The sequence below is a fragment of the Typopeltis vanoorti genome, chromosome 15 (genome assembly GCF_054136105.1).
Source record: "Typopeltis vanoorti isolate ZY-2024b chromosome 15, IOZ_Tvanoo_1.0, whole genome shotgun sequence".
NCBI classification, from domain to species: Eukaryota; Metazoa; Arthropoda; class Arachnida; order Uropygi; family Thelyphonidae; genus Typopeltis; species Typopeltis vanoorti.
Genome location: NC_143563.1, coordinates 52,386,602 through 52,413,430, shown reverse-complemented (window position 1 = coordinate 52,413,430; position 26,829 = coordinate 52,386,602). Strand labels below are relative to the sequence as shown.

At 37.5% G+C, this 26,829-nt stretch overlaps 1 protein-coding gene across 1 annotated transcript in view; it reads right to left on the bottom strand.

Annotated features, from left to right (window-relative positions):
- The window catches only part of LOC150098758 (chitinase domain-containing protein 1), a 191,632-nt gene that overhangs the window by 104,142 nt on the left and 60,661 nt on the right, over positions 1-26,829 (bottom strand). The window contains exon 4 of the mRNA XM_090404810.1: positions 5,799-5,979. Coding sequence (XP_090260936.1) covers positions 5,799-5,979 — 181 coding nt within the window. The remainder of the gene's footprint in view (positions 1-5,798; positions 5,980-26,829) is intronic.

Genomic DNA, 26,829 nt, shown 5'->3' with positions numbered 1-26,829 from the left:
ACAGAAAAAGGATGGAGAGCAATGTTGCCAATTATTTTGCTGATGATAGCCAAAGAAGCGACAAGGATAGAACTTCAGAAGAACTGCAGGAATACAGGAGATATTGTAAATTTGAAGCTATTTGATGTGAAACAGAGGTCTGGGCAAAACATATACAGTCAATTGTTACTATAAACCAGGAGATACAAAGGACAATGCAGGGAACATGCGTTGGCATATTTGGTCAAAGAGTGAAAGAGAGTGAGTAGTAGTTCTGTCTTATTATTTATTATTATTGTATGGACACCTCCATGGAGTCCAAAGAATCACCGTGGGAGACCAAAACTATCCACACAATCTATCACACTTCTCCCTGAACTCATTAACAGGAAAAAGCACTCACAGTTGACTCTTGCAATCCACTCCACTGATTCACAGCTCTCCAAGCAAAAATTCCAGTCCCTGTACCCCTACCAACCAGACCTTATTAGTTGTATAAATTCCATTCTTCTCCCCACAAATCCTGCATAATAATTATTCATTCTCTGCTCAACGTGTTCAGACATGACCAAGGAGGTGACTGAACAGGTGGAATTTTCAGTTAAGAAGGAGCATCTATGGGACTACACAGCAGGTGATTAAAACAAACTCAGGAAAGCAATTGGAAAAGTGCTGTTTCATAAAAATATGAAAAGAAAGGTTAATAAGGCATAAGAAATAGCCAAAGGGTGTCTGAAAGAAATATCAAACTGCATACATGGATCAGGATGATAAACCAACTGGGAGTTAAATGGTTGCATATGAGAGAAAAATCTAGCTTTCACCCATTTCTTGACTTCCACAGATGCCACCTTGTACTTTCTCCACTCTCCATAAAATGAAAAATTCCATCTATTGATATCATGTATGAGCCTTTCAGAATTTTCCAGAGTTGTGTAAGACACATCCATGTGTCTTACACAAGGTCCACACCCACCCATCCACCGTTTGCAATCTTTCTCACAGATCAGCATGAGGCTGTATAACTGATAATTTCAAGTAGCAAGTGGATATGCATTCAAATTTTCAAATTGTGTGCAAAGGGATCACATGGTAGCATTCAACAGGATAAAAGGCAAAAGGTTGCACTAATGGAAATGAGTTTAAAGAAAGTTCTTTTCATGAAGGAATAAAGTTGTAAACTTGGATGTCTTGTAATGTCTCAAAGACATCAGCTAGATGATTTCACGCAGGGAAGAATTATTAAAAAGCTTGAAGAAGGCTGCAGAATTATTGATACTGCCAGAGAGTTTGGAATCTCACGCAGCATTGTATCCAGGTTTTGGGCAGAGTTTCAAACCAATGGAACATGTTCCAGACATTTGCTAAAAGGTTGCCCTCTCTCTACCATGGACCATGAAGACAAATTTTTGGTATAAGAGCAAAACATAATCAACATGGCAGGTCAGCTTTGCAAGTCGATTCCATTCAGGCACAGATAGGTGAATATCTCGACAAACTGTGGCAAAGACATCTGCAACAAGTAGGCCTGTAGTCTGTATCTCTTTATCCACAGCTCATCATAGAGCATGTTTTCAGTGGTGTTGTATCCATGAAAATTGGACAAGACACCAATGGGGGTAATGTACCTTTCAGAGATGAGAGTCATTTAAGTCCTTCCCCCGATTCTAGATGACACTTGATTTGCCATGAAAGTGGTACTGACAGGTGAACAATATTGAAACAAAGTTCTTTAACATCATGTTCAATCAGTCCATTGTGCTGTAAGTGAATAATTAATTTTTATGGATGACAATGCAACACAACATCGTACACGAACAGTGGAGATATTTCTGTAGACGAAGGTTATTAATCGAATGGCTAGCACACTCCCCAGATCTCAACCACTTAGAAAATGTTTGAGACACAATAGAGAAATGAATTGCTTCTTGAAATTCTTCTCCAGAAAACAAACAAGGCCTTATCCTTGCTCTGAAGGAGTAGTGGACCAGTTTGTCTCAAGAATTCCTGAATCCATTAATGCTAAGTATGCGAGATAAGTATGATGGCAATAAATTTATTATTTGGTATTAGTGGGATTATGCCAGTGATTAAATTCTAAATGAATAAGTTCCAGGGCCCTATACAAAATAACCAGTTGTATTTACCTTTGGATGCTATCCTGGGAAGCTCCAAACCTCCCAGTCCCTTTCATTACGTGACTGTTAATATTGATTTTATACACACATTCAAAACTGTAAACAATTGTTGGATAATAACACAATAATGTAGGCATAATTATCGTAAAGGGAGAAAAGTCACAAAACAGAAAAATGTTCCTACGAAATAACCAATTGCATTTACCTTTGAATGCAATCCACTGGTCGAGTGTCCAGCAAGTCAGCAAATCTTTCCTTTCGTTCAGCGTATTAATATTATTGCATTGCAACTGATGAGAATTCTGTTTTCTGTGGATTCATTACAGACTTCTTTCTCTTTAGAAACTGCACATTACAAACTGTTTACAAACTTGTTTTTTAATTATCGCTGTCATCCGAGCAATTTTCCGTTTCAAGAAGGTACTAATGTACTTATCCATAGTTGAAATACCATATTTATTTGAATATAATTCACTCTCGCATATAACTCGCACCCCTGATTCTACTTTTCAAAAAAATAAATTAAAAAGTTTTGCATATACCCCGCACATGAAAAAAAGCTTAAATATGTCCATGTCGGGGTGATAGTTACTTGCTCCCGCAGTAAACAACATGCCCTCCCCAATAGCCACTATACTGCAAAGGCAAGAAAAACAATACTTTTATTATGTCAGTGAATAAAGTACAAGCACTCTGTGTAATATATTTCTCAACAAATAGTGCAATTAGACACAACCAGGATAAAAACTACACTAATGAATGAATCACATATCCCCTCATACAGAAACTATGCTGTATAGACTCAAGCAAAACCATATGTTGCACCGGCAAACACAGTATCTAACTAAAAACTATTGATATATTAGATGTGTGTGAGTTTGCTCGCCGCAAAGCAGCAATAAAATTAAACCAAACATGTTAAAATTCGTAAACATGCTAAAACTAAGAAACATATATATAGTGAATGTTGTTATGGCAGTTTCACATATTATTGGAATTTGGTTGAAGAGAGTTAGCATTTCAACTCAATTGTCGCCTTGCTTTTATCTTTCCGTTGCACGATCTTTTGTTAATGCTGCACCAATCATATGCACTTCTTAATAACCTGCCATTGCTGTCTGTTTCGCGTTAGGCTTAATCACCGTAAAGGGAGAAAAGTCACAAAACAGAAAAATGTTCTGGGCCTGGTACATAAAAAAGTTCCGGGGCCAGGCCCCGGCTGAATTTAACCACTGGATTATGCTACAAGAAACTGATTAAGCTAGGGATCTTGGCATAATGGTGGATAGGAATTTGAAGTTCAAAGTCACATAACAAAATTTTTAAATACAACTCAGAGAATAATTCTGATGTTAAAGCAAACCTTGACATGTAAGAATAAGGAAATCATTTTGCCTATTTTTAAGGTCTCGATAAGAACACACCTGGATTATTGTGTGCAGATTTGGTCTTCTGGCTTCCAAGGGGATAAAGAAATTTTGGAAATGGTGCAAAGAAGAGTTACAAAGATTGTAGGATTTAGATTATGAGAAAAGATTGCAAGTATGTTTATTACAGACTCTGATTAACAGGAAAAAGAGGGTTGATATGAGAGAGATCTATAAACTTCTGAATAAGTGTTATAAGATATCATCTGATGAAAATATTCATTATATGGAAGGTTGGGAGAGAACATAGGGGCATCCATGGAAGTTAAGTACGTTTGAGTCAAGAAAAGGGTAAGAGCTAGGATTTTTCTCTTACAGAGCAGCAAATGAGTGGAATAGTTTGCCTTTAGAGGTAGTGAATTTAAGGGAAGGTATGACAGCTGGTTTGAGTGATTTATAGACTTGCTCAACAAGTCCTTGACTCCTTGGAGATCTCATATAATAATAAAATTTATGTCCACATTTGGCTGTAGTCATGAAAAGTTTTTCATATACAGGTAAAAATGTAGTTCATCCTTAGCTTCTGGATACCAGTGTACACACACCACACACATCACATTGTAAACTAGGAGACTAGATCTGTGCATAGTAGTCCATATAAGGTCATATCAAAGAAGTATAAAAAGACAAAATGATTTCTTATCCTAACATGTCAATGTTCACTTCAGCATTGCAATTATCCAGTGAGCTGTGTTTGTCATCTTTGCTATATAATCACTGACCTTCAACTTCCTATCTCCTAAAACTCTGAGATCCCTATCCTGATCAGTTTCTCTAGCATAATCCCACTAGTATAATACATCACTGGATATCTAAACACACCAAAGTGTATTACTATACATTTAAAAGCACTGAGGCAGCCATTTTCACACACCCACAATTCCAGCTTATTCAAAACATTCTGCAAATACTGCAAATAAGTTGCATTGCTGATTACTCTACCTATCCATCATCAGCAAACAACTATATGTCTTCTGTCAAATCCTTCCCAATGTCAAGAATGTAAAGATTGAATACGATGGACTAAGGGCTGATCCATGGGATATACCATTGGTTACCTTTAATCGTGCAGTCTCATCACTTTTTTTTGATATCTGTCAGTCAGCTATTCTTTTAATCCTTTTATCCAAACTAACAGTTTATAATCCAATCCCATATCATTTAACTTATATAACAGCCTTCCATGCTGTATCATGCCAAAATCTTTAACAAAATCCAAACATATCATGGTGTATCCACTCCCTTTTTCTAACTCAACTGTAAATTATGATAAAATGTGAGCAAGTTACTCAAACATGACCTTGCTTAGTAAACCCATGCTCTTCATTGCAGAGTATACGCTCTGTCAATCCATTTCTGTATTCTATTATCAAGTTCCAAAATCTTCACCACCATTCCAGAGATACTGAACTGAACATGCTCTTAAAATCAACCACAATATATAGTAGGAAAAGGCCAACTTACTCAACCCTAACAAATATAAATATGAGATACCATTCTTGGAATCTGCATTAAGCTTAAGATACTATAAGATACATCAAATTTGAGAAGTGCTAATCCTCAGAACAACAGCCAGTGTTGGCTGTTGTTCTGAGGCCAGTGTGGGCTGATACTATGAGAACAGCATATGTAGAGAATGAATGCATATATCATTTTGTACATTGTTCCCTGATGATTTGACTTTACTGAAATATCAAAAATATGAAATTTTTCTAATTACTATATATTCTAATTCAATATCCTTTAAAAATACTATTATGAACAGCTAACTTATAAACCTTACCATCAGAATTATGTATATGTAAACAGGTTCAACTGCAGTGTTAACAAATGCTGTTATATATAGCACTGAAATACAGCTTTGACTGAAATTTCACATTTTTTTTTTTTAATAATTGGCCATACACATTTCCTCACTTGTTATTCAATAACTCTGTTTTAACATATACAAAATAAAAACAGGTTAGTTCCTAAACATAAGATGAGTATTAATAACCATATACATTAATATAATAAAAAAAAAATACAGTTACTGAAATATGACATGAATTACTACAAACAAGCTATGGATGACTTTCATTCAGCAGATATTGCATATTTTAATTCCACCATACAAGTTATAGAATTTTATATTGACATCAATTCATTCAGATCATTAAGGAATACATATTCACCAAAGAACTGGAGGAGGCCTTAGTCCAGCAGTGGACAGAAAATGGTTGAAAATAATAAGAAAAAGACATATTCACCATACCTATTTTAATTTTCTTATTAACTTTTTTAACATCTTGAATCCATCCTTTATCTACATCATGTTTTCCTTCAATGACACAACCATTTGCACCACTTCTTGGCTTTAACTGCAGCCACACCGGTGACAATAACGTAAACTTTGCACCAAAGAGCTTTGCTATGTCATATCCATGACTGTTCCACTAAAAAAATAAATAAATAAAATAAAATAAAGATAAAGATAAAAAAAATAAGACAAACATCAGAACCACATCTGAAAGTTGTACTAAATTGTATGCTTCGCTGTAATCATGCTATCATCAATTACATAATTTTAATGTTTTAATTAATTCATACCATTCTGCAGCATTAAATATCATGTAAAGTAGATTAAAGCTAATGCATATACTGGGCATAATTATAATTCTGCAAAGTATTTCTGAAAAAATATTCTTTGGTTTTGATAATGTTTATTTAACAAAACAACTCTTTGGAAATTTTTCACAACTCAAGCTAGAATTTGTTCAGCGATGATGATTACTGCTGTTTAAACTTCAAGCTTTATTGCAAAAATAATCTGAGGAATGATTTTGTATACAGTATCTTTCAGAAACCCAAATATGAAAAAAAAAATTCATTGTGATCTTCCAGCAGCTGCTGTATGTTACAATGTTCAGTCCTGTCACAAAAATATCTGCTCAAAATCTAAATGCTATGTAGAATCTGTTCTTTCACAGTATTTACTAGGCAAAATTGCCAGATTAGAAATTTCTGCATTAGTAAATGTGAACAGTTTTTGGGAAACAGGACAGAATAGCATTAAAATTTGCCAGAAATGTATGATAATTAGGCAGATTATATATTAAAGATGCAAAGAAATTATATTCTTGGTTTCATCCTTTATTCAAGTGTAAGCAAAAAAGTTTGCACATGAAGTAACTTCATGAATGGGCAACTTGTATATAGAGGCTGATGACTTCACACCAATTGCCTTAGTATCCCATGATGCAATACACACATCCTTACAGACATGTATAATGCTATGCATAATGGGAAAAGCCACTACCCAGACTGGTTGTGTAAAGTGAAAAAGTAAAGGGATGCTTATCATAGGCAGCATAGGGGTGCAAGAGAGCCTGATAGCATTAGAAGAAAGAAAAGACACATAGATAGATAGTATGAGAGAGAAAAGGCTTCAGCTTCTTTTATATCATCATATAGCCAAAGGCTATCAGTTTTCACTAATCTCATATAGATGAACGACTAAAAGACCAATTGAAACTACAGCACAGAGATGGCTGATACCCAAGTGGTTAGCCTTATCTGAATTAACTGCCTTGAGTTGGCCTACCTACCTGGAATTGCTCTTCATTCATTCCTGCACACGACTATAAAACCACATTGAATTAAGATGATGGAACTATTTAAAAAACCTCTCATAGCAAAAATAGATGGAATTTTATTTCACCCTAGTGAATATTGCATAATGTGGATGGTCTACATCACCTAGTCAAAAATTTAATATCTCCTAGAATGCTTCTTTCTGACCTTTGTATAGGTGAAGTGGGCTCTAAAAATAAGACGATCCCGAAAGATCGCCCAACTTGGCGTTGTTCCACTCAGTGACAGGCTCACCCTGTCACCAAGAAGAACTTCTCAGCATTGGCTCTACCCAGCGGCAGGCTCGCCCCACCACTAAGCAGAGTCATAATCTCAGCAGTGGCCCCGCTCAGATAGAGGCAAAAACCTATCCCCAAGCAGAGCCTCTTGGAGTCAGACCCAAATCGGTTTCGATCTTTGTTGAGGTCTCGTCAGTGGGAGCCAGACCTCAACCAGAGCCAGAAGTGATACCAAGGTTGAAGTAATGCAGAAATCATATTTCCATATACAAGTAGCCAAAAGGTATCACACCTTATTACTAAAATACGCTGGATTAGAGCAGATGTTGATCTGCTCTAATCCAGATATAGGATAACTTTTTCACTTGGTTATACTATAAATTACAGATGTCAAGATATTATAGTCTTTGTTTCATACTAAGGCGACTGATGTGAAGTCATCAACCTTTATATACAAGTAGCACAGTCATGAAATTACTTCACGTGCAAACTTTGCTTACACTTGGCTAAAAGATGAAAATAAGAATATAATTTCTTTGTTAATTTATAGCATAACCAAGTGAAAAACCTTTCAACAATTAGGCAAACTGGAAGGCATGAAATGTTGAATATGAATAGAAATTTAAATGAGGAAGCAAATGAGATGATGTGGCTGGTAGTGAAACAAGCTTAGTGGAAGAAGAGCAAGAATGGATGTGCCAGAATGCAAAATGGAGAAAGCAGTGTGAAAGGGTGACAGAATGGACATATGAAAGAAATAGAGACAAAAAAAAACGAGTTTAGCAAAATGTTAAAAATTTCAAATCTTTGAAAATTTTCAATTTTAAATAACTTGCTCATGTTTCATAATACAGTAACTGGTGAGCTAGATAAAGGTAATAGGTTTACAGTGATACTGTTAGACATTGCAAAAACCTTTGACAGAATACCACATGGAATTCTAATCAATAAATTGCAGCACATGGGGATGAATGTAGGGTTTGTGAGGTGGATAAGGGGGTGGTTGATGGAGAGATATCAGAGAGTAATTTATTCAAGAGCAGAGTCCAAAAGAAGGCCTGTGACTAGTGGCATGCCACATGGAGTGCTACTGTTTAAATTGTACATCATCATTATTATTATTATGTGATACCTCTGGGGAGTCCAAAGACTCATCGAGGGAGAATGTGCCAACACCATCGAACGATTGGTCCCCTTCTAACCAAGTTCAAACCTGCTTAACTTTTTGCGAGCCATTAGTAGCAGAGGCTCTACCAATCGACCAACCTTCACTGGCAATACATACATTAATGATATAGGAAAGGATCTGAGAAGAACTGTTCAGTTGTTTGTCGATGATGAAAAGTTGGGCAGAGCAATAGTTAATACAGATTATGTTAAAATTTTGCAGGATGATTTGGATAGACTGGCAGTCTGTGAAAAGAAGAATTGATATCAGTTTAATGTAACAAAGTGTAAGGTTATGAATTTTGGGATGAAAAGATTACCAACTGTATACCGCATTGATGGAACTGTACTTCAGGAAACTGACGAAGCCAGAGATTCAGGAGTGGTAATGGGTAGGGATTAAAGTATAGTGGGTATATTGCAAAAGTAGCTCATCAGATTACTTGGTTACTGAAGAATACTTTGAGGAGCAGAGACAATCTGTTATTATTATTCCTCTTTATTCAGCCTTGATAAGACTCCATCTAGACTACTGCATGCAGATCTGGTCATCTGGGTTTCTTGGCAATGAGGAAGAGGTGAAGAGGATTCAGAAGTGAGTGACCAAGATGGTAGCAGGTCTATGGAATGAACCTTATGAGAATGTTGAAAATTTTTTGATTACAGAAACTGATTGAGTCGGAAAAGGTGTGATATGATTGGGACACAAATTACTGAAGGGTTTTTACAAGATTAATACAGAGGAAATTTTTCAGAACAGGTCTGGTGGTGGGAGAACTAGAGCTAGGTTTTTCCCTTGGGAAGTGGTGAATGAGTGTAATAGATTGCCAAAGTCTGTTGTAAGTGCCATGACTGTGAATGAGTTCATAGCAAAGTATGATAGAGATACTGTGCAAATGTTGGATAGTGCTCGGATAATATTTAGGCCTCCCTTGATGAGTGTAAGGACTCTATGGAGTAGCCAGTAATAATAATAATAATTATATATTGAATTATATGTATGTTAAAAGCCAAAACAATAAACTAGCAATATACAAGACATTGTCTTGTATCTTATTCCATATAAATTTATTCAGCTGGCTCTTTACCATACCAGCTAAACTTATTCTATTGTCTATTTCAATATTTAATTTTCCACATGGAAAACTGTACCTACAGAACAAGATATGACCATGCAGATGACATTTTCTATTTTCTTGCTTATTTCCATACTTTTGGCCTTTTTTTATTCATGTGTAGAGGCTTAAGTGCTGTGAGGATCATACTGGAGGCTTAATGGATTGTATACAGCACTCAGAAAGGATTAAAACAGAATTTAATACTTCCTATATATTTCGTCTCAGTAAATGAGACATCTTGCTGCAGAATGACAGTGAAGAGTATAGAAGGAGGGTCATAATTGCTAATGACTTTATGCGTGAAGCATGACGAGTAGTGTGGAATTTGTGGATGTGTGGAGTGAGTTCGATGGGTAAAAGGATTTATATAAGATGGATGGTTTACATTTGAATGGATTTGGTGTACGGAGACTTGAAAAGGTGTTGTTGAATGTAGTGGAAGTGAATGTGCAGAATCAGGGAAACTAGAGTTATTAAGGGGGAGGAGAAGTAGATATGCAAACTTTAGGGAGGTTGAGTGTATGAATGTGTGTAATATCCCCACGCAAGTACGAAAGACCACGAATCAGAATGGGATACTTAGTATAAGGCATCACAATAGGGATGGGACAAATCGGCTTCTGCAATTCATGTATACTAATGCCAGAAGTATTCGGAACAAGAAGGAAGAATTTTTGGCCTTGGTTGGCACTTCCAGGCCACAGGTTATTGGCATTAGTGAAACATGGCTGACAGAAGATGATATAGCTAATGGGTTAGAATGTGAGGGGGTATGGTGTGTTCAGGAGTGACAGGGAGAATAAAATAGGGGGAGGAGTGTTATTAATGACAGCTGATGAACTACAGCCAAGGAGAACAGAAGAGGAACTGCAGGACAGAGAAAAGACCACATTTGAGGCTATTTGGTGTGAGATTGAAACTAGCAGAACAAAATATACAGTTGGGTGCTGCTATAGACCAGGTGATGGAATAGATGGTGGAGATAGAATGCATAAGCAAATAGAAGAAATGAGTGGAAGGAGGGTAATTATTATGGGTGATTTCAACTATGGTAACATTGACTGGAAGGAGGAGAGGACACATGGAAAAAAGGAATTGGATTTTATTTGGTTATTAAGGGATAACTATCTGCGACAGCATATAATGGAAAATACTAGGAGTCAGAGAGTGCTTGACCTAGTAACTGCATCTGAGAATTTGGCTGTAACGAATAAGACCACATTGCCACCAATTGGTGAGAGTGATCATAGGGTCTTGACTTGGGAGATGGTTAAAGGTGTAGAATTTACAATTAAGACATGTAAAACTGCAAGGGCTAGATGTTGATAGTGCATGGGAGGCAGTTAGGAAGTGTTTGCATGAGGCAATGGCTAACTGCATACCTAGAGTTCGAATAATAAATCAAGTAGGGGTTAAATGGATGAATAACACCATTAAGCTTGAGCTGCAAAAAAAGAAACTACTATGGAGGGAATTTAAGGAGAAAGGTGACTGGCAGGCACATGAACGGTATAAAGTGCAGGCCAGAAGGGTAACGAGTGTGGTAAGAAAAGCAAAAACGGATTATGAAAGAACATTAGCCATGCAGGCTAAAGATAATCCCAAAAAGTTTTTTCGATATGTTGCAAGTAAAAGACAAAATGTATATGGCAGAATGATTTTAAAGAATGCCGAGGGTAGGGAGGTAACCGAATCAGCTGATATAATGAGCGAGCACTTTGCAAGAATATATCATCCAGGTGATGACATTGCAGTAATGAATGAACCAATAGATTATACGGGAATTGTGGTGAATGAAGTGGAGGTGAGTAATCTACTATAAAACCTCAATGTCAATATATCTGTGGGATTGGATGGTATACCAGCTCATGTCGTATGTGAAACGGCTAAAGAATTGTCAGTACCCATGACCATTTTGTATAATTTGAGTCTCGGGTCTGGGTTAGTCCCGAGGGGAGGAAAGAGGGGAAAATAGTTCCACTGCATAAAGGAGGTTCCAAGATTGCTGTTGTAAATTACCAACTGATTAGCATATCAGGAATAGTTGTCAAGGTCTTGGAAAAATTAGTCAAGAGAAGAATACAGGATTGGATAGATGAAAATGGGATACTGTATGGGGGACAACATGGTTTTGTGAAGGGTAGATTATGCCTCAGTAACTTGCTCACGTTTTATAACACAGTTACGGCTGAACTGGATAAGGTAATGGGCTTACAGTGATTCTACTGGACCTTGCTAAGGCCTTTGACAGGATACCACATGGAACTTTAATCAGTAAACTGAAGCTATGGGGATGGATAAAGGGTTGGTGAGATGGATAGGAGGGTGGCTGATGGAGAGATATCAGAGAGTGGTTTATTCAGGAGTAGATTCCAAAAGACGGCTTGTGACAAGTGGTGAGCTGCAGGGTTCTGAACTTGGACCACTACTTTTCAATTTGTTCATTAACGATATAGGAAAGGATCTGAGAGGAAGTGTTCACTTGTTTGCTGATGATGCAAAGTTGGATAGAGCAATAGTGAGTGCACAGGATGTCAAAATTTTGCAAGATGATTTGGATAGTTTGGAGGACTGCACTAAGGAGAATGGATGTCAATTTAATGTGACAAAATGTAAGGTTATGCATTTTAGGGTGAAAAGATTAGCAGCAGTATATCACATTGGTGGAACTGTACTCCAGGCGATTGATGAGGCCAGGGATTTGGGAGTGTTGGTGGAGAGGGAGTTGAAGTTTAGGGGGCACATCGCAAAAGTGGCTAAATCAGCTCATCATCAAATCACTTGGTTGCTGAAAAATACTTTAACAAGCAGAGACAAACAAGTTATTGTTCCTCTGGATCGAGCCTTGATAAGACCCCATCTAGACTACTGTGCCCAGATATGGGCACCAGGGTTTCTTCTCGATGGGGAGGAGATGAAGAGGATCCAGAGATGAGTGACCAAGATAATAGCAGGTCTATGGAATGAACCTTATGAGAACAGGTTGAAGATTTTTGGGTTGCAAAAATTGGTTGATAGGCCGAAAGGGGTGATACGATTGGGATATTCAAATTACTGAAGGGTTTCTATAAGATTAATCCAGAAGATATTTTTGAGAATAGGACTGGTGGCGGGAAGACTAGGGGCCATACATGGAAGCTGGGCAAGAATGTGGTTAGCAGTGGTGTTAGAGCTAGGTTTTTTACTTGGAGAGTGGTGAATGAGTGGAATAAGCTGCCAGAGTCTGCTGTGGGTGCTATGACTGTGAATGAGTTCAAGGTGAGGTAATGATAGATACTGTGTGAATGTTGAATAGTTGTTCTTGACATGATGTTAGAGCCTCCCTCGATGAGTCTGTTAACTCCTTGGAGTTGCCCGAAATAATAATAATAATTATTACTTCAGCGATCACAAAAAAACTAATATAACATAAAAACATATAACACACAATACTAAGCCCAACCACGTGGGTGACACTAAAGTCCTATCTAGGTAGAGCGCCCTCTAAGGGTGGTTGTAGGTGGCCTGGAATGTAAAGTGGGACCTCTGGTGATAAGTGTTTCCCAAATCTTAGGAGGCTTAATGCAACCATATTTGTTGAGATTCGGTTTATTTCTGAGAGTTGCTGCTGATTCTAAGAATAGTTTTCTTTTTTGAATTTGCTGTGGTGAAGCACGGTGGTTTTTTTCCATGAGATCCTGTGGGTTGTATCGAAGACATGGTCAGCCAGGCCTGACTGACCATAGTCATGTTTGCAGATGTATGACATGTTCCTACAGGTGGATAGTGGCTGATCTGCCTGTCTGTCCAAAGTATGCCAGTTTACAGGAACAGGGTACTTTATAGATTCCAGGCACTGAGAGAGGAGGGAGCTGATCTTTTGTAGAGCAGATAAGCGTAGCAAGTTTGCGGTGGGGCTTAAATGCTGTGTGTAGGTTGTACTTTTTTTAAAATCTTGGCTATTTTTTCGGATGTGCCATGGATGTAGGGTATGGGGATGGCATTTCTAAACTCTTTCTGAAGAGAAAACCGAGGAAAGGGGAAGGACCTGATTTTTTTTTAATACTGCGATCTCTGTAGCCATTGGAGAGGAAAAGTAAAAGAACAATTGTTTACCCTTCCTAGACACCTTAGTTACACGCCTTCCCAACGGTGCACTTTCCTTCACTGTATATAGAAAACCTACACACACACACAGCAAATACATTCACAAACTCTCCCACCACCACCCTGCTCAACAATATGGCATTATTAAAACTCTTACCAAGAGAGCCCACAGTCTTTGTTCCAGTCGAACTGCCCTTACAACTGAGCTTGACTACATACACAACACTTTCCTCTCCAATGGCTACAGCAATCACAGTATTAAAAATAATCAGGTCCTCCCCATTTCCTCGGTCTTCTCTTCAGAAAGAGTTTAGAAATGCCATCACCATACCCTATATCCGTGGCACATCCGAAAAAATAGCCAAGATTTTAAAAACGTACAACCTACACACAGCATTTAAGCCCTGCCACAAACTTGCTACCCTTATCCGCTCTACAAAAGATCGGCTCCCTCCTCTCTCTCTCTCAGTGCCTGGAGTCTATAAAGTACCCTGTTCCTTTAAACTGGCATAATTTGGACAGACAGGCAGATCAGCCACTATCCGCCTGGAGGAACATAAGTCATACATCCGCAAACATGACTATGGTCAGTCAGGCCTGGCTGACCATGTCTTGGATACAACCCACAGGATCTCATGGAAAAAACCACCATGCTCCACCACAGCAAATTCAAAAAAGAGAGACTATTCTTAGAATCAGCAGCAGCTCTCAGAAATCAACCGAATCTCAACAAACATGGGTGCATTAAGCTTCCTAAGATTTGGGAAATGCTTATCACCAGAAGTCCCACTTTACATTCCAGGCCACTTACAACTGCCCTTAGAGGCGCTCCACCTAGATAGGACTTTAGTGTTCACCCAGCTTAGTATTGTGTGTTATTTGTTTTTATGTTACATTAGTTTTTTTGTAATCCCTGAAGATGTCTCATTTACTGAGACGAAATATATAGGAAGTATTAAATTCTGTTTTAATCCTTTCTGAGTGCTGTATACAATCTATTAAGCTCATGACCTTTTTTATTGCTGCTTTTTTATATCAAATTTATTAAAGCTATTGTTTAGATTAGATAACCAATTCTAAAAATATCTCCATTTCTTATATCAAAATTAATGCCACTTTCTTTCATAATGTGATTGACAGAGATTATAAATAACAGGGGAAAGAGAGTGATCCTTGTATTACACCTGATTTTACATCAAACCAACTTCCTGTACTTCCTTCATAATTGCTGACTTACAACTTAAATACAGACTATGTATTTCTTTATATGATTCTATTGAACTGAATATAATTGTAGCATATGAAAACCTTTTCTCTTGGCATCTTGTCATAAACTTTTTCCAGATCTAAAACATACTGAAATACAGATCCTTGTTATATTCCCATAATTTCTCAACTATTTGTCATAAAGTGAAAATCTAATCCTGACAATTCCCATTTGGCCTGATTCCAGAAATATAATAATAATATATATATATAAAAAAAAAACAGATGCCAAGAAATTATATTTCTTGGCATTATATTTAGTATAACCAACTGAAAAAACTTTCAACATCTATCTCTAATCCAGAGTATTAAAGCTATTGTTTAGATTAGATAACCAATTCTAAAAATATCTCCATTTCTTATATCAAAATAATGCCACTTTCTTTCATAATGTGATTGACAGAGATTATAAATAACAGGGGAAAGAGAGTGATCCTTGTATTACACCTGATTTTACATCAAACCAACTTCCCGTACTTCCTTCATAATTGCTGACTTACGACTTAAATACAGACTATGTATTTCTTTATATGATTCTATTGAACTGCATATAATTTTTTTATGTTGAGCTCATACATGAGAGGTTGGTAGACCAACCTATAATACATTAGTACTGTGTATAGGTTGAGAAAGAAGGTACTTGTTCACATTAGATTTGAATGACTGTAGATTGTGTTCCCTAGGGAACACATCAAGGGAAGACTGTACCATAGCAGTTGCAGGGATGAAGGAGGAGAAGAAGAAACTTGTTCTGTGGATTTCAAGGTGCACTGTGTGAGAATGTTGAGCAGCAGCTGCACGTGTTCCAATGAGCTTAGTACTAAGTGGGGGAATTATTGATTCTATTTCAGATGAACATTTTCCATGGAAATATTTGTCTGTGTGAAAGTGTGTGGGGGGGGTGAGTTGGTAAGAGATGGGTCATTAATAAGTCTGATTGCTCTCCTCTGTATGGAGTCGAGCAATTTGAGGGAGGTTTTGGGGGCCCTACCACATATGTGGGAGCAGTATTTGATGATTGAGCAGATTTGTGATTTGTAGAAGGTTAATAGCTGTTCAGGGGATGAAGTAACATGTTTAGTGAAAGAGAAATCCTAGTTTTTTAGAGGCTGAGGATGCAATGGTTGTTAAGTGTTTATGCAAGGAGTGGCTTGATGTCAGGATAATTCCAAGAAGAGAAATCTCAGATTGTCTGGAAATTTGGGTATTGTCAAAAATAATACTGGGAGAAACTGGTTCTTTTTTATGAGAAATGAGACAGTACTGGGTTTTATTTGTATTGACATTGAGTAGGTTATCTGAACCCCACTGGAGGATGGCTTGGAGGTCTGAACTGAGGGCAGTGGTGGTGCTGTTCTGTAGGTTGAGGTGAGTTGTGTGGAGTAAGGTTTATCAAAAGAAAGGGAGGAATGCAATGTACGGTCATCTGCAAAACTGTGTAATGGGTTGGAGGTAACCTGAAGTAGGTCATTGATATATAGCAGTGGTCTCCAAACTTTTCGCCGTGAGGACCACATTGGGTACTTCAGCACTGTTCAGCGGGCCGTAGTAATAAAAAAACTCTAGAACTAGACATATGAGTTTTATTGAAAGCAGATAAAAACTGATTACAGAGTATGTGAAATTAAATTATCGTATATTAATGACAACGAACACTATCAGCAAATTCTCATATTTTTATCACAAATTATAATAAAATCATTAATGTGAATGAGGTAACTGTGTTTGTGTTTTTAAAATCTTATTAAACTCAGGTTCAAATTTTGAAGTGCTAATTACAAGTTGCGATTTCAAATGTCCATCAGATAAATTTGCCCTGTATTTTGACTTGATATATTTCATTCGGGAAAAAGTTTGTTCACAAAGATACATTGTCCCAAAAATAGAGATACATATATACAATAATTTCTTCAAATTTGGGAACTGCTCAGAGTTCAAAAATTTATAAAAATCGATCAAGTTTCCTTCCTTGTATTTATCTTTAATGAAATTCTAACCGTGTTTTTACCAACTTTTTAAAGTGTTCTTATTTCGTGCGACATAAATTTTTTTTGTTGATAAAAAGGTTTATTCGGATGTAACTTTTTTATTTCGTTTTGAATTCTTTTAAATTTTTTTTCTTCATTAGTCCATTTTAATCGACCTTTTACAGTCAGAAAGACCATGACTTGGATTACGGTTACTTTTTGCTATTTAGGAATATATTTTGAACACAATTTTAATTAATGTATTTGAAATCTATCAACACCCCGTGTTTTTTTTGCGGATTCTTATTGAAAAATTAGTCCAATTGGTGGGCCGCATCTGACCTGTGGGCCGTAGTTTGGAGACCCCTCATATATATATATAGTAGGAAGAGGGTTGGTGAGAGGACAGAACCTTGAGGAACCCCAGCATTAGTTGAATGGTGAGAGAATAAGGAGCAATCCACCACCACACATAGTGAGCATCCAGACAGAAAGCCGGGCAATCCAATTATTGAGGTCTTGAGATAGACCAAATGATGGCAGCTTGCTTAGTAAGCCCTTGTGCCAGACTCGGTCAAACACCTTGGAAATATCAAGTCCAACTGCTTGAGATTTGTCAAACTTCTCCATGGCATTTGACCGAGATGGCTGATGTATCTGAGCAGATCTCCTGTTGATCGGCAGTGACGGAATCCATACTGGCGGTCATTTATTAGACGGGTAGCTTCAAGGTAGTGTAGGAGTTGGGAATTGATGATTTTTTTCATTACTTTAGACAGGACTGAGGTAAGCGAGATGGGGGCGGTAATTGGACAGCAGTGTGACGTTGCCCTTTTTGGGAATGGGTTGAATATAGGCCAATTTCCAGGCTGTAGGATAGATACCAGTGGAGTAAGACAGTATATATAAGCGACATAGGACAGGAGACAGTTCTGGTGCACAAACCTTCAGGACAATTGGAGGAATGCCATCAGGGCCAGGAGACTTTCTTGTGTCTCCTGGTGGGCATTGTATGTTGGGCATCTGGAATGGTTGGGGGACATTTGCCATTGCAGTGGAAGCAAAGTGTGAGGCCAGAAGATTAGTCTTTTCTGTAGGAGGTGATGCAATGGAGCCATCTGGATATGGTAGAGGTGGGAATAGTGTTGGGCAGACGTTACGGCCAATTGCTTTGGTGAGAGACCAAAAGGCTTGGCTGCCATTTGGACAGGCTGCTAATTTCCTGCATTTTGCTCTTTCGAACTCTGTTTTGGAAGCATTGATTGTTTTTTTGAATTTATTTCCGGTTTGGGTATAAGCTCTTGAGAATGGCAGGTCAGAGTACTGTGGGGAATGGATAATTCCATAGCAGTTAGGATTACTTTGGTTATGAGTTCAGTGCACATGTTTGGGTTGGAAGATCGGAAGCAATAGTCTAAAACATGGGAATGAGGCATAAAAGTTGTGGAGTCTGTCCCACTTGGCATTGTTATAATGACAAACTACTCTTGGCTACTTGTATATGAGAAATATATGACTTCTGCATTACTTCAACCTTAGTATCCCTTCTGGGCCTGATCCTACTGATGACATTTTAATAATGTTTGTATTTGGTATATGGTTGGGGACATTTGCCACTGCATTGGAAGCAAAGTGTGAGGCCAGAAGATTAGCCTTTTCTGTAGGAGGTGATGCAATGGAGCCATCTGGATATGATAGAGGTGGGAATAGTGTTGGGCAGGAAGCTGAGCAGTTCTATTGAGTAGTACGTTTTTGCCTGTCATTGAGTAGAGCCACAAATGAGAGTTTGATGAGTTTAGAAGTGATCCTTTTCAGTCACTCAGTGAAATTTAGAGTGATATTGCAGGTCACTCAGAGTTTTTGGAGAGAGGTACCCCTGCACCTTTAGAGTACCTCAATAAAAGTAGAAACTGGTTTGTGCAGTGGCCCTTCCCATAATGCATAGCATTATACAAATCTGAGAGGTGTGTGTGTGTGTGTGTGTGCTTTGCATACTTCATGCGCAAACACTGTTTGATTACACTTGGATAAAGGATTAAACCAAGAATATAATTTCTTGGCATCTTTAATCGATCCCAGCTTGTTCTGCAAATTTCTCTTTCACTATTTTTCTTAGCCTCTTCTTAAATATGCTTGCATAAATTTTACTTGGAATGCTTAATAGGAAAATTCCTCTGTAATGCTCACATTTAGTTTTATGAGAGCTCTACTCCTGTCATCTGAAATTCAACCTTTTGATCATGTCCTCTAATTTTTGCAATGCAGTCATTATTAAACATTTATACCTCTATATTTGAGCACTGCCTTTCCACCATTCAGGTTTTCGATGGCCTTTTCTACTTCAAGTATTAATAGTACTCCTGATTGCATCCCACTTGAATATTTTCAATCACTTCTGTTGCTTCTTGTTTCATGATGCAATCTTTCAAAATAATTACTTCAGATATCAAGAATATCCTCAGTTTTTATATTACCTTTATCACCACTGATTTCTTTCACAGTACTCTTTATTCAATTTAGAAACTTCAAGAGCATCTAGAATATTTTGTCACCTTCATGATATTTGTCTTCCATATTCTTTCCAGTCCCCATAAATCTGGTTAGCTATTTTTACACATCTGACAGATACACTTTTAGCAATCTTAGGCTTTTCTATATACTCTCTCTCTCTCTCTCTCAGGGGATCTGCTGCCTTACTTGCTAGGAAATTTTGGCAAGTTTTTTCTTTTCTGCAACTGTCTCTTTAACTTCTTGTGTCCACCACAGAGTTCTGATTTTTCTATTCTTGAAAGAAATTTCACTATGTCTTCCTATCTGAATCAGGAAAAAAAAAAAAAAATCAGCTAATGCCTTTTTATTCCCTTGTAAGGAGTGGGCAAGGCTGTTTCAGTCCTATCTAACATTTGGAGAACTAAGTGGATAGATCAATCTCCACTGGTAGCCAATCAGAGATAGCTGACCAAAGACTATCACTAATTTTAGGTGGCATCCAGTGAAGAGATGGCTAACAGGTGCAGCCACCTCATGGTCCCTAACGCAATATTTTTTAATGTCTGAAATAGTGTGGGTTCTAAGGTCAATTATCTTGCGTTTATGGGATGAAAAACTCAAGTTCGAGGAGAAAAAACCCATTTGCCCATGATAAAGATCAGCTAACTCAGGACCTGGTTAAAGGAAAGATTAGCAAAAGTTCCTCAAGTTGGTGACTAGATTCAAACTTGGAACACTTTTTCTTTGGACAGCCTAGCGATGAAGAGTGTAAACACCACTTCCACTGAGTTACGCAGGCTTCTATCTGAATCAATTAATGTTTTCTTCCATGCTTTATGCTAAGACTCTACCATCTGGTTCTTGGTTTAAAACTTTTTCATTTTCCCTCACACCAGAGAGTTGACACCTGCCTTGACATATTTTTTTTAATACGAGTCTTGCACTTGGTCAAGTTCCTAAAGAGTGGAAGGAGGGCAAGATTGTGCCACTTCATAAAGGAGGTGATCAAACTCAAGCATCAAACTATAGGCCTATCTGTGTGTCAGGTGTTGTGGTTAAGTTGTTGGAGAAGCTTGTGAGAACTAGGATCCAGAGTTGGGTTGACAACAATGGTATAATCTTTGATGGACAGCATGGATTTGCTAAAGGGAGGTCATGTTTTAGTAATCTACTTACTTATTACAATAAAGTGACTGCTTCCTTGGACAGAGGAGAAGGATACACAGTAATATACTTGGATTTCGCAAAAGCTTTTGATAGAGTACCTCATGATAAGTTGACAGTCAAACTAGAGCAGATGGGGTTGGATATTAGATTAGTACATTGGATTGGAGAATGGCTATCTGATAGGTGTCAACAAGTTGTGTATGGGGGTGCGATATCCAGGAAAAGGAAAGTCACTAGTGGAGTGCCTCAGGGGTCTGTTTTAGGGCCATTACTATTTAACTTGTATATTAATGATATTGGCAAAGATTTGGATGGAGATATTCAGTTGTTTGCAGAAGATGCAAAGTTGGGACGAACCTCCCTACTTCCACATGTCAAAAAGAGTAGTGAAGATGCTGTGGCCTTGCAAGAAGACTTGAATAAATTGAGTGATTGGGCAAGCAAATAAGAGATCTGGGGATGATAGTGGATAAGGATCTAAAATTTAGATCCTTATCCACTATTTTTAGAGGATTTAGGGGACACATCGCCAAAATTGTGAAGACAACACAAAGACTTCTGGGAACGATGCGGAGGACACTGACATGTGGAAGTAGGGAGATTCTTGTTCCATTGTATAAGGCTTTGATTAGGCCACACATGGACTATTGTGCCCAGATTTGGTCACCTGGTTTTCAGATGGATGAAGAGATGGTGGAAAGGGTCCAAAGGCGACTGACTAAAGTAGTTTCTGACCTCTGGAATGTCGAGTATGAGGAAAGATTGAAAAGATGTAATTTGCAGAGTCTAGTGGAGAGAAGGAAGAGGGGAGATATGATAGAGACCTACAAGTTGGTAAGGGGTTGCTATAGGATCAATGGTGGAGAAGTTCTACAGAAAATAGTGGGAGATCAGGGGAGAACCAGAGGTCATCCCTGGAAATTGTATAAAGAGGGTATGAGTAGGGGAGTGAGAGGCAAGTTTTTTTCGTGCAGAGATGTGAGTGATTGGAATGCCTTGCCTGAGAGTGTGGTGTCTGCATGGAGTTTGAATGTGTTTAAGACACGGTATGATGAGATGTGTGTGAGATAAAAGGACCTCCTAGATGAGTCTTTGACTCCATGAGGTCTTGTTTAATAATAATAATAATAATAATAATATTTATATATCTGAGTCTACAGTTCACCTCTAAAAGCTGATTAATTCTTTTTAAAACTTTTTACATATATTTCATTTCAATATAATATTTCTGGAGGGGTGGAATATGATACTAGGTAATGTTTACTTCCAATTTTAAATCCTCCATATGCTCTTGAACCCTGAACCAGTGTGAAGAAATCACTACCAATAAGACATAGTCAATAAGACTTTCCTTTTTTCTTGTGTCTTTTCTCCATGTGAATTTGTTAAAACTTTATGCTGAAATATGGTGTTAGTGATGAGTAGTCCATGTTCTGAACAGAAATCCAGCAGGCACTTACCATTATTATTAACTCTGCCCTTTTCTCCAAATTTTTCCCAAACATTCCTACTGTTTAGGTATCTAACATGGACCAGCTTTTCAATTTTTTTTTTATGTCAGCTGCTTTGTCTAATGATTAAAAAAATTCCTCCACTGCTTCCTCAGTAGAGCCTTCTGTGAAATCAACAGACACAAATAAGTTTCATGCCTAATTCCCCATTGTGAAATTTGCCTACACAACTCTATTCAAAATTGTCTCCCAATCAAGAAGTTGTTGAATGTTATCACTATTCCTATTTTTATTATACAGGTACCTCAATAAAGCCAAAGACTTATCACAGGAGATCTATCATATCTCTTCCTAACCACTCACTGTTGCTATCACCGCTCTCCAAGAAAAAAAAAAAAAATCTAGTCCACACTCTTATACAACTTCCAGAGATGACTCTTTGTTCTCTCTCCACTTGTCATGTATTGAAAAATTTCTTTTGTGTCAGTCTTACAGAATGCCTTTAATAACTTAAAAGTTTCTATCATAAGCTCTCTCTCTCTTCAGTCTGTCAACTAAACTCTGTAAACCATGTGCTTTCACTCTATCCTCATAGGGAGTATTCCACAGAATTGTTACCAGCTTAGTCACTCATCTCCAGATACTCTTTACTACCTTCTGAGTATAGTACCCCCAAGAAACCCAGATGACTAAATCTTGTACAGTAATCAAGATGCAGCAATATCATAACCTTATAAAGAGGGATAATACTTGGATGTTGAAAACATCCAAGTATTATCTTTCAACATCCAAGTTGATTTCAACTTGGATGTTGAAAAACATCCTAACAAGTAAAGATAAGGAAGTTTTTCAACGTCCAAGTAATCCTTAGAGCTATTTTATCAACTTTTGCAATATGCTCTCTGAACTTTAACTCTGTCTATCATTGCCCACAAATGCCTAGCCTCATCAATATTCTGTAATCCAGTACAATCAATATGACAACAAAGTATGTAATCTTTTAATCCTGAAGTGCATAACTTTACACTTTGAACATTAAATTGACAACCATTATCCTTCACCCACACTGCCAGTTTATTTAAATCATCTTGCAGGTTGTCTACATCCCATTAATCAAACACTGCCCTCACCAGTTTTGCATCAGTAGACAACTGAATATCTCCTCCCCTTAAATCTTTAGTTAGCTGTTTAGTTTAGTTGTTTAGTTATTCAGCTGTCTGATAGTGTCAGTTGTTTGAAAGTGCTAGTCCATCAGTCATCAAGGTGGCTGACAGATAGATATCAAAAAGTAATTTATGGAGGAGATGAGCCCAGGAGAAGGCAGTTGACTAGTAGTGTACTACAGGGCTCAGTACTTGGTCTTTTGTTGTTTAATTCGAGCATGAATGATATAGGAAATGATCTGAATGATATTCAGCTATTTGCTGATGACAAAACTGGGAAGTTTTGTCATCAGCAAACAGGTGGCCGAACCAGCACATCAGATTACATGGTTATTGAAGAATACACTAACAAGCTGGGATAGAGAAGTTATTGTTCCCCTTTATAAGGCTTTAATAATGCCACATCTAGACTATTGTATGCAGATCTGCTCACCCAGATTTCATGGGGATAAAGAAGTGGTGGAAAGAATCTAGAGGTGAGTAACAAAGATTGTGGCAGGTCTATGTAACGCTCTCTATGAAACTATATTGAAGGTCTTTGGGTTGCAGATGTAGCAGATTTTATTTTCTTGTAGATTACAGAGACTGTTTGCATCCAAACAATCTCTGTACATCTACAAGCAAAACCACCTAGTGATAATATTACAAAAATGGAACAACTAGCTTTAAAAATATTAAATAGGATAAGAACATTGTAGTATTGAAAGCTGACAAAGTCAGCACACCAGTTTTAATGAATTCCATAGAATACATAGAAAAAATGCAATTGCTACAGAATGATACAAACATCTATATAAGGCCAGATCACTGCCCAATGGGTCATTTGGATAAGATAGTTCCACTGCATAAAGTTGGCTTCAAGACAGAGGAAACAAACTACGGACCAATTAATATAACCATCTGATGTGCTGGCTTGGCCACCTGTTTGCTGATGACAAAAGTTCCCAGTTTTGTCATCAGTAAACAGCTGAATATTTCCTTTCAAATCATTTCCCATATAATTCATGCTCAAATTAAACAACAAAAGACGAAGTACTGAGTCCCATAGTACACCACTAGTCAACTGCCTTCTGGATTCATCTCTCCATAAATTACTCTTTGATATCTATCAGCCACTTGTTAAAGTATTGGATATATTAAGGATGTAATATTCTATAGTGGACAGCATGGTTTTGTAAAGGATAGGTCCTGTCTTAGTAATTTATAAAGTAAAATTGGATAAAGGAAATGGCTACATCATGATACTAATGACTTTGCAAAGATATTTGACAGAATACCACATGGAAAACTATTACAAAAGTTGAAGTAAATGGGAATGGATATGAAGCTTGCAGCATGGATTGGGGTGGCTGATAGACAGACACTAGAGAGTAGTATATGATGAAGTATGGAATCTAGGAGGGTGACTAATGGAGTACCTCATGGTGCTGTACTAGGGCCACTACACTTTAACTTGTATATCAATGATATAGGGAAATATTTAAGTCATTGTTTGCATATGATGCAAACAACTGAATAGAAAGTATGATGCAAAACTGGGGGAAGCAACAGTTGATAAAGGTCATTTAAATATCAAGCAGGAGAATGATTTAAATAAATCGGTATTCTGGGCAAAGGATAATGCCATTTTAATGTTGCAAAATGTAAGGTTATGCACTTTGGGTTGAAAAGGTTACATATGGTGTATCATATTGATGGTACTGAATTGCAGGAAATTGATAAAGGTAGAGACTTGGGGATAATGGTGAACAGAGAGTTGAAGTTCAGAGGACATACTGCAAAAGTTGATAAAATAGTTTAAAGGATTACTTGGATGCTGAAACACATGCTAATAAGTAAAGATAGGGAAGTTATTATTCCTCTTTATAAGGTTATAATTTTGGCTTCATCCTGACTACTGTGCATAGATTTGGCCAGCTGGGTTTCTTGGGGGGGGGGGGGGAATCAGCAGGTGATAGAAAGCATTCAGTGATGCGTGACTAAGCTGGTGACAAGTCTGTGGAATGCACCCTATGAGAATAGGTGGAAGGTGTCTGGGTTACAAACTTTGGTTGATAGGTGGAAAAGAGAAGACATGATAGAAACTTATAAGATATTAAAGGTAGGCTGACCATACATTCTGATTTGACCGGGACGGTCCCAGTTTGAAGGTCCTGTCCCGGTGTCCCAGCCAATTTGTGAATTGTCCCAGGAAAACATAATATTACATATTATTATTATTGCTATTGTACATTATCACGAGTAAAAGAGGGAAGTAAAAATAGAAAAACGAATAAGTTTATAAAAATAACGATGCTGCACTAAACTCTAGAATAGTTGTAATTGATCTGCATCAACGCCACTTCAATTGTGGCTAGACCACTACTAACTATGAAATTATGTGCACACTGACTCTATACAGGCATGCAAATCACATGTCAATGATATAGCGTCAGTGTGTGTTTACAATGCTGTTCGTCCATTCTAGTAGTGATTCAAGTGCTATTCACGATGTGAATTTAACGTGTGTCAAGAGTGTTTTGCTTTAGTTTATGCTATAATTCTACTTTGTTCCTATCTCTGTCATGCCTAAAAAGAATTGTAAGTTCACCGATGAACTACAAAAGGGCTTTCCTTTTCTTAAGAGATATTGTGATGAAGTTGATTGTGTGAGATGCGATCAATGTGCCTCAGTTTTCTCTGTAGGGCATGGCGGGCAGTCAGCCATTAAAGAACACTTGAAAAGTGCTAAGCATAAAGCTAGTTTGTTAGTGGTGGCAGGTTGTTCTTCATTATCTCTGTATTTGTATTTCAAAAACAGTGATCCTGCAGAAAAGGACCTAGCAATCGCAGCTAAAGCACCACCATTTGCATTCCATTCCGTTTCACATGATGTAAGTTTCAGAACCTCTGATTGTTCTTCTAAACTAATTTTGAAACTTTTTGAACCAAAATTTGCACTTGCCAGAACAAAATGTGAAGCTATCGTCTTGAACATAATTGGACCCATGGTAATTGGTGAACTCTATGAGGACTTAGAGAAATGTAATTTTGTCACAATTACAACAGACACAACAAACAGGAAAGAAATTATATTTCTGACAGTTGTTGTGAGGTACTTCACGCCCGAATATGGAATAAAGGTTAAACTTCTGGATGTTGAAACACTTCCTGGTGAGATATCAGAAATAGTGACGGAATCACTTAACGTCATCATTAATAAACACAAACTAAAATAGTTGGATTCTGTGGCGATAATTGCAACACCAACCGTCTTGTCCCGGTGTCCCAGCTGATTTGTGAATTTCCCAGGAAAACATATTACATATTATTATTATTGCTATTGTACATTATCATGAGTGGGAGGGAAGTAAAAATAAAAAAAACAAATAAATTTATAAAATTAACGATGCTGCACTAAACTCTAGAATATGTGAAGTAATCAATCTGCATCAAGGCCACTTCGATTGTGGCTAGACCACTACCAACTATGAAACTATGTGCACACAGAATCTATACAGGCATGCAAATCACTTATCCATGATATAGCGTCATGCATGTTTACAACGCTGTTCATCCA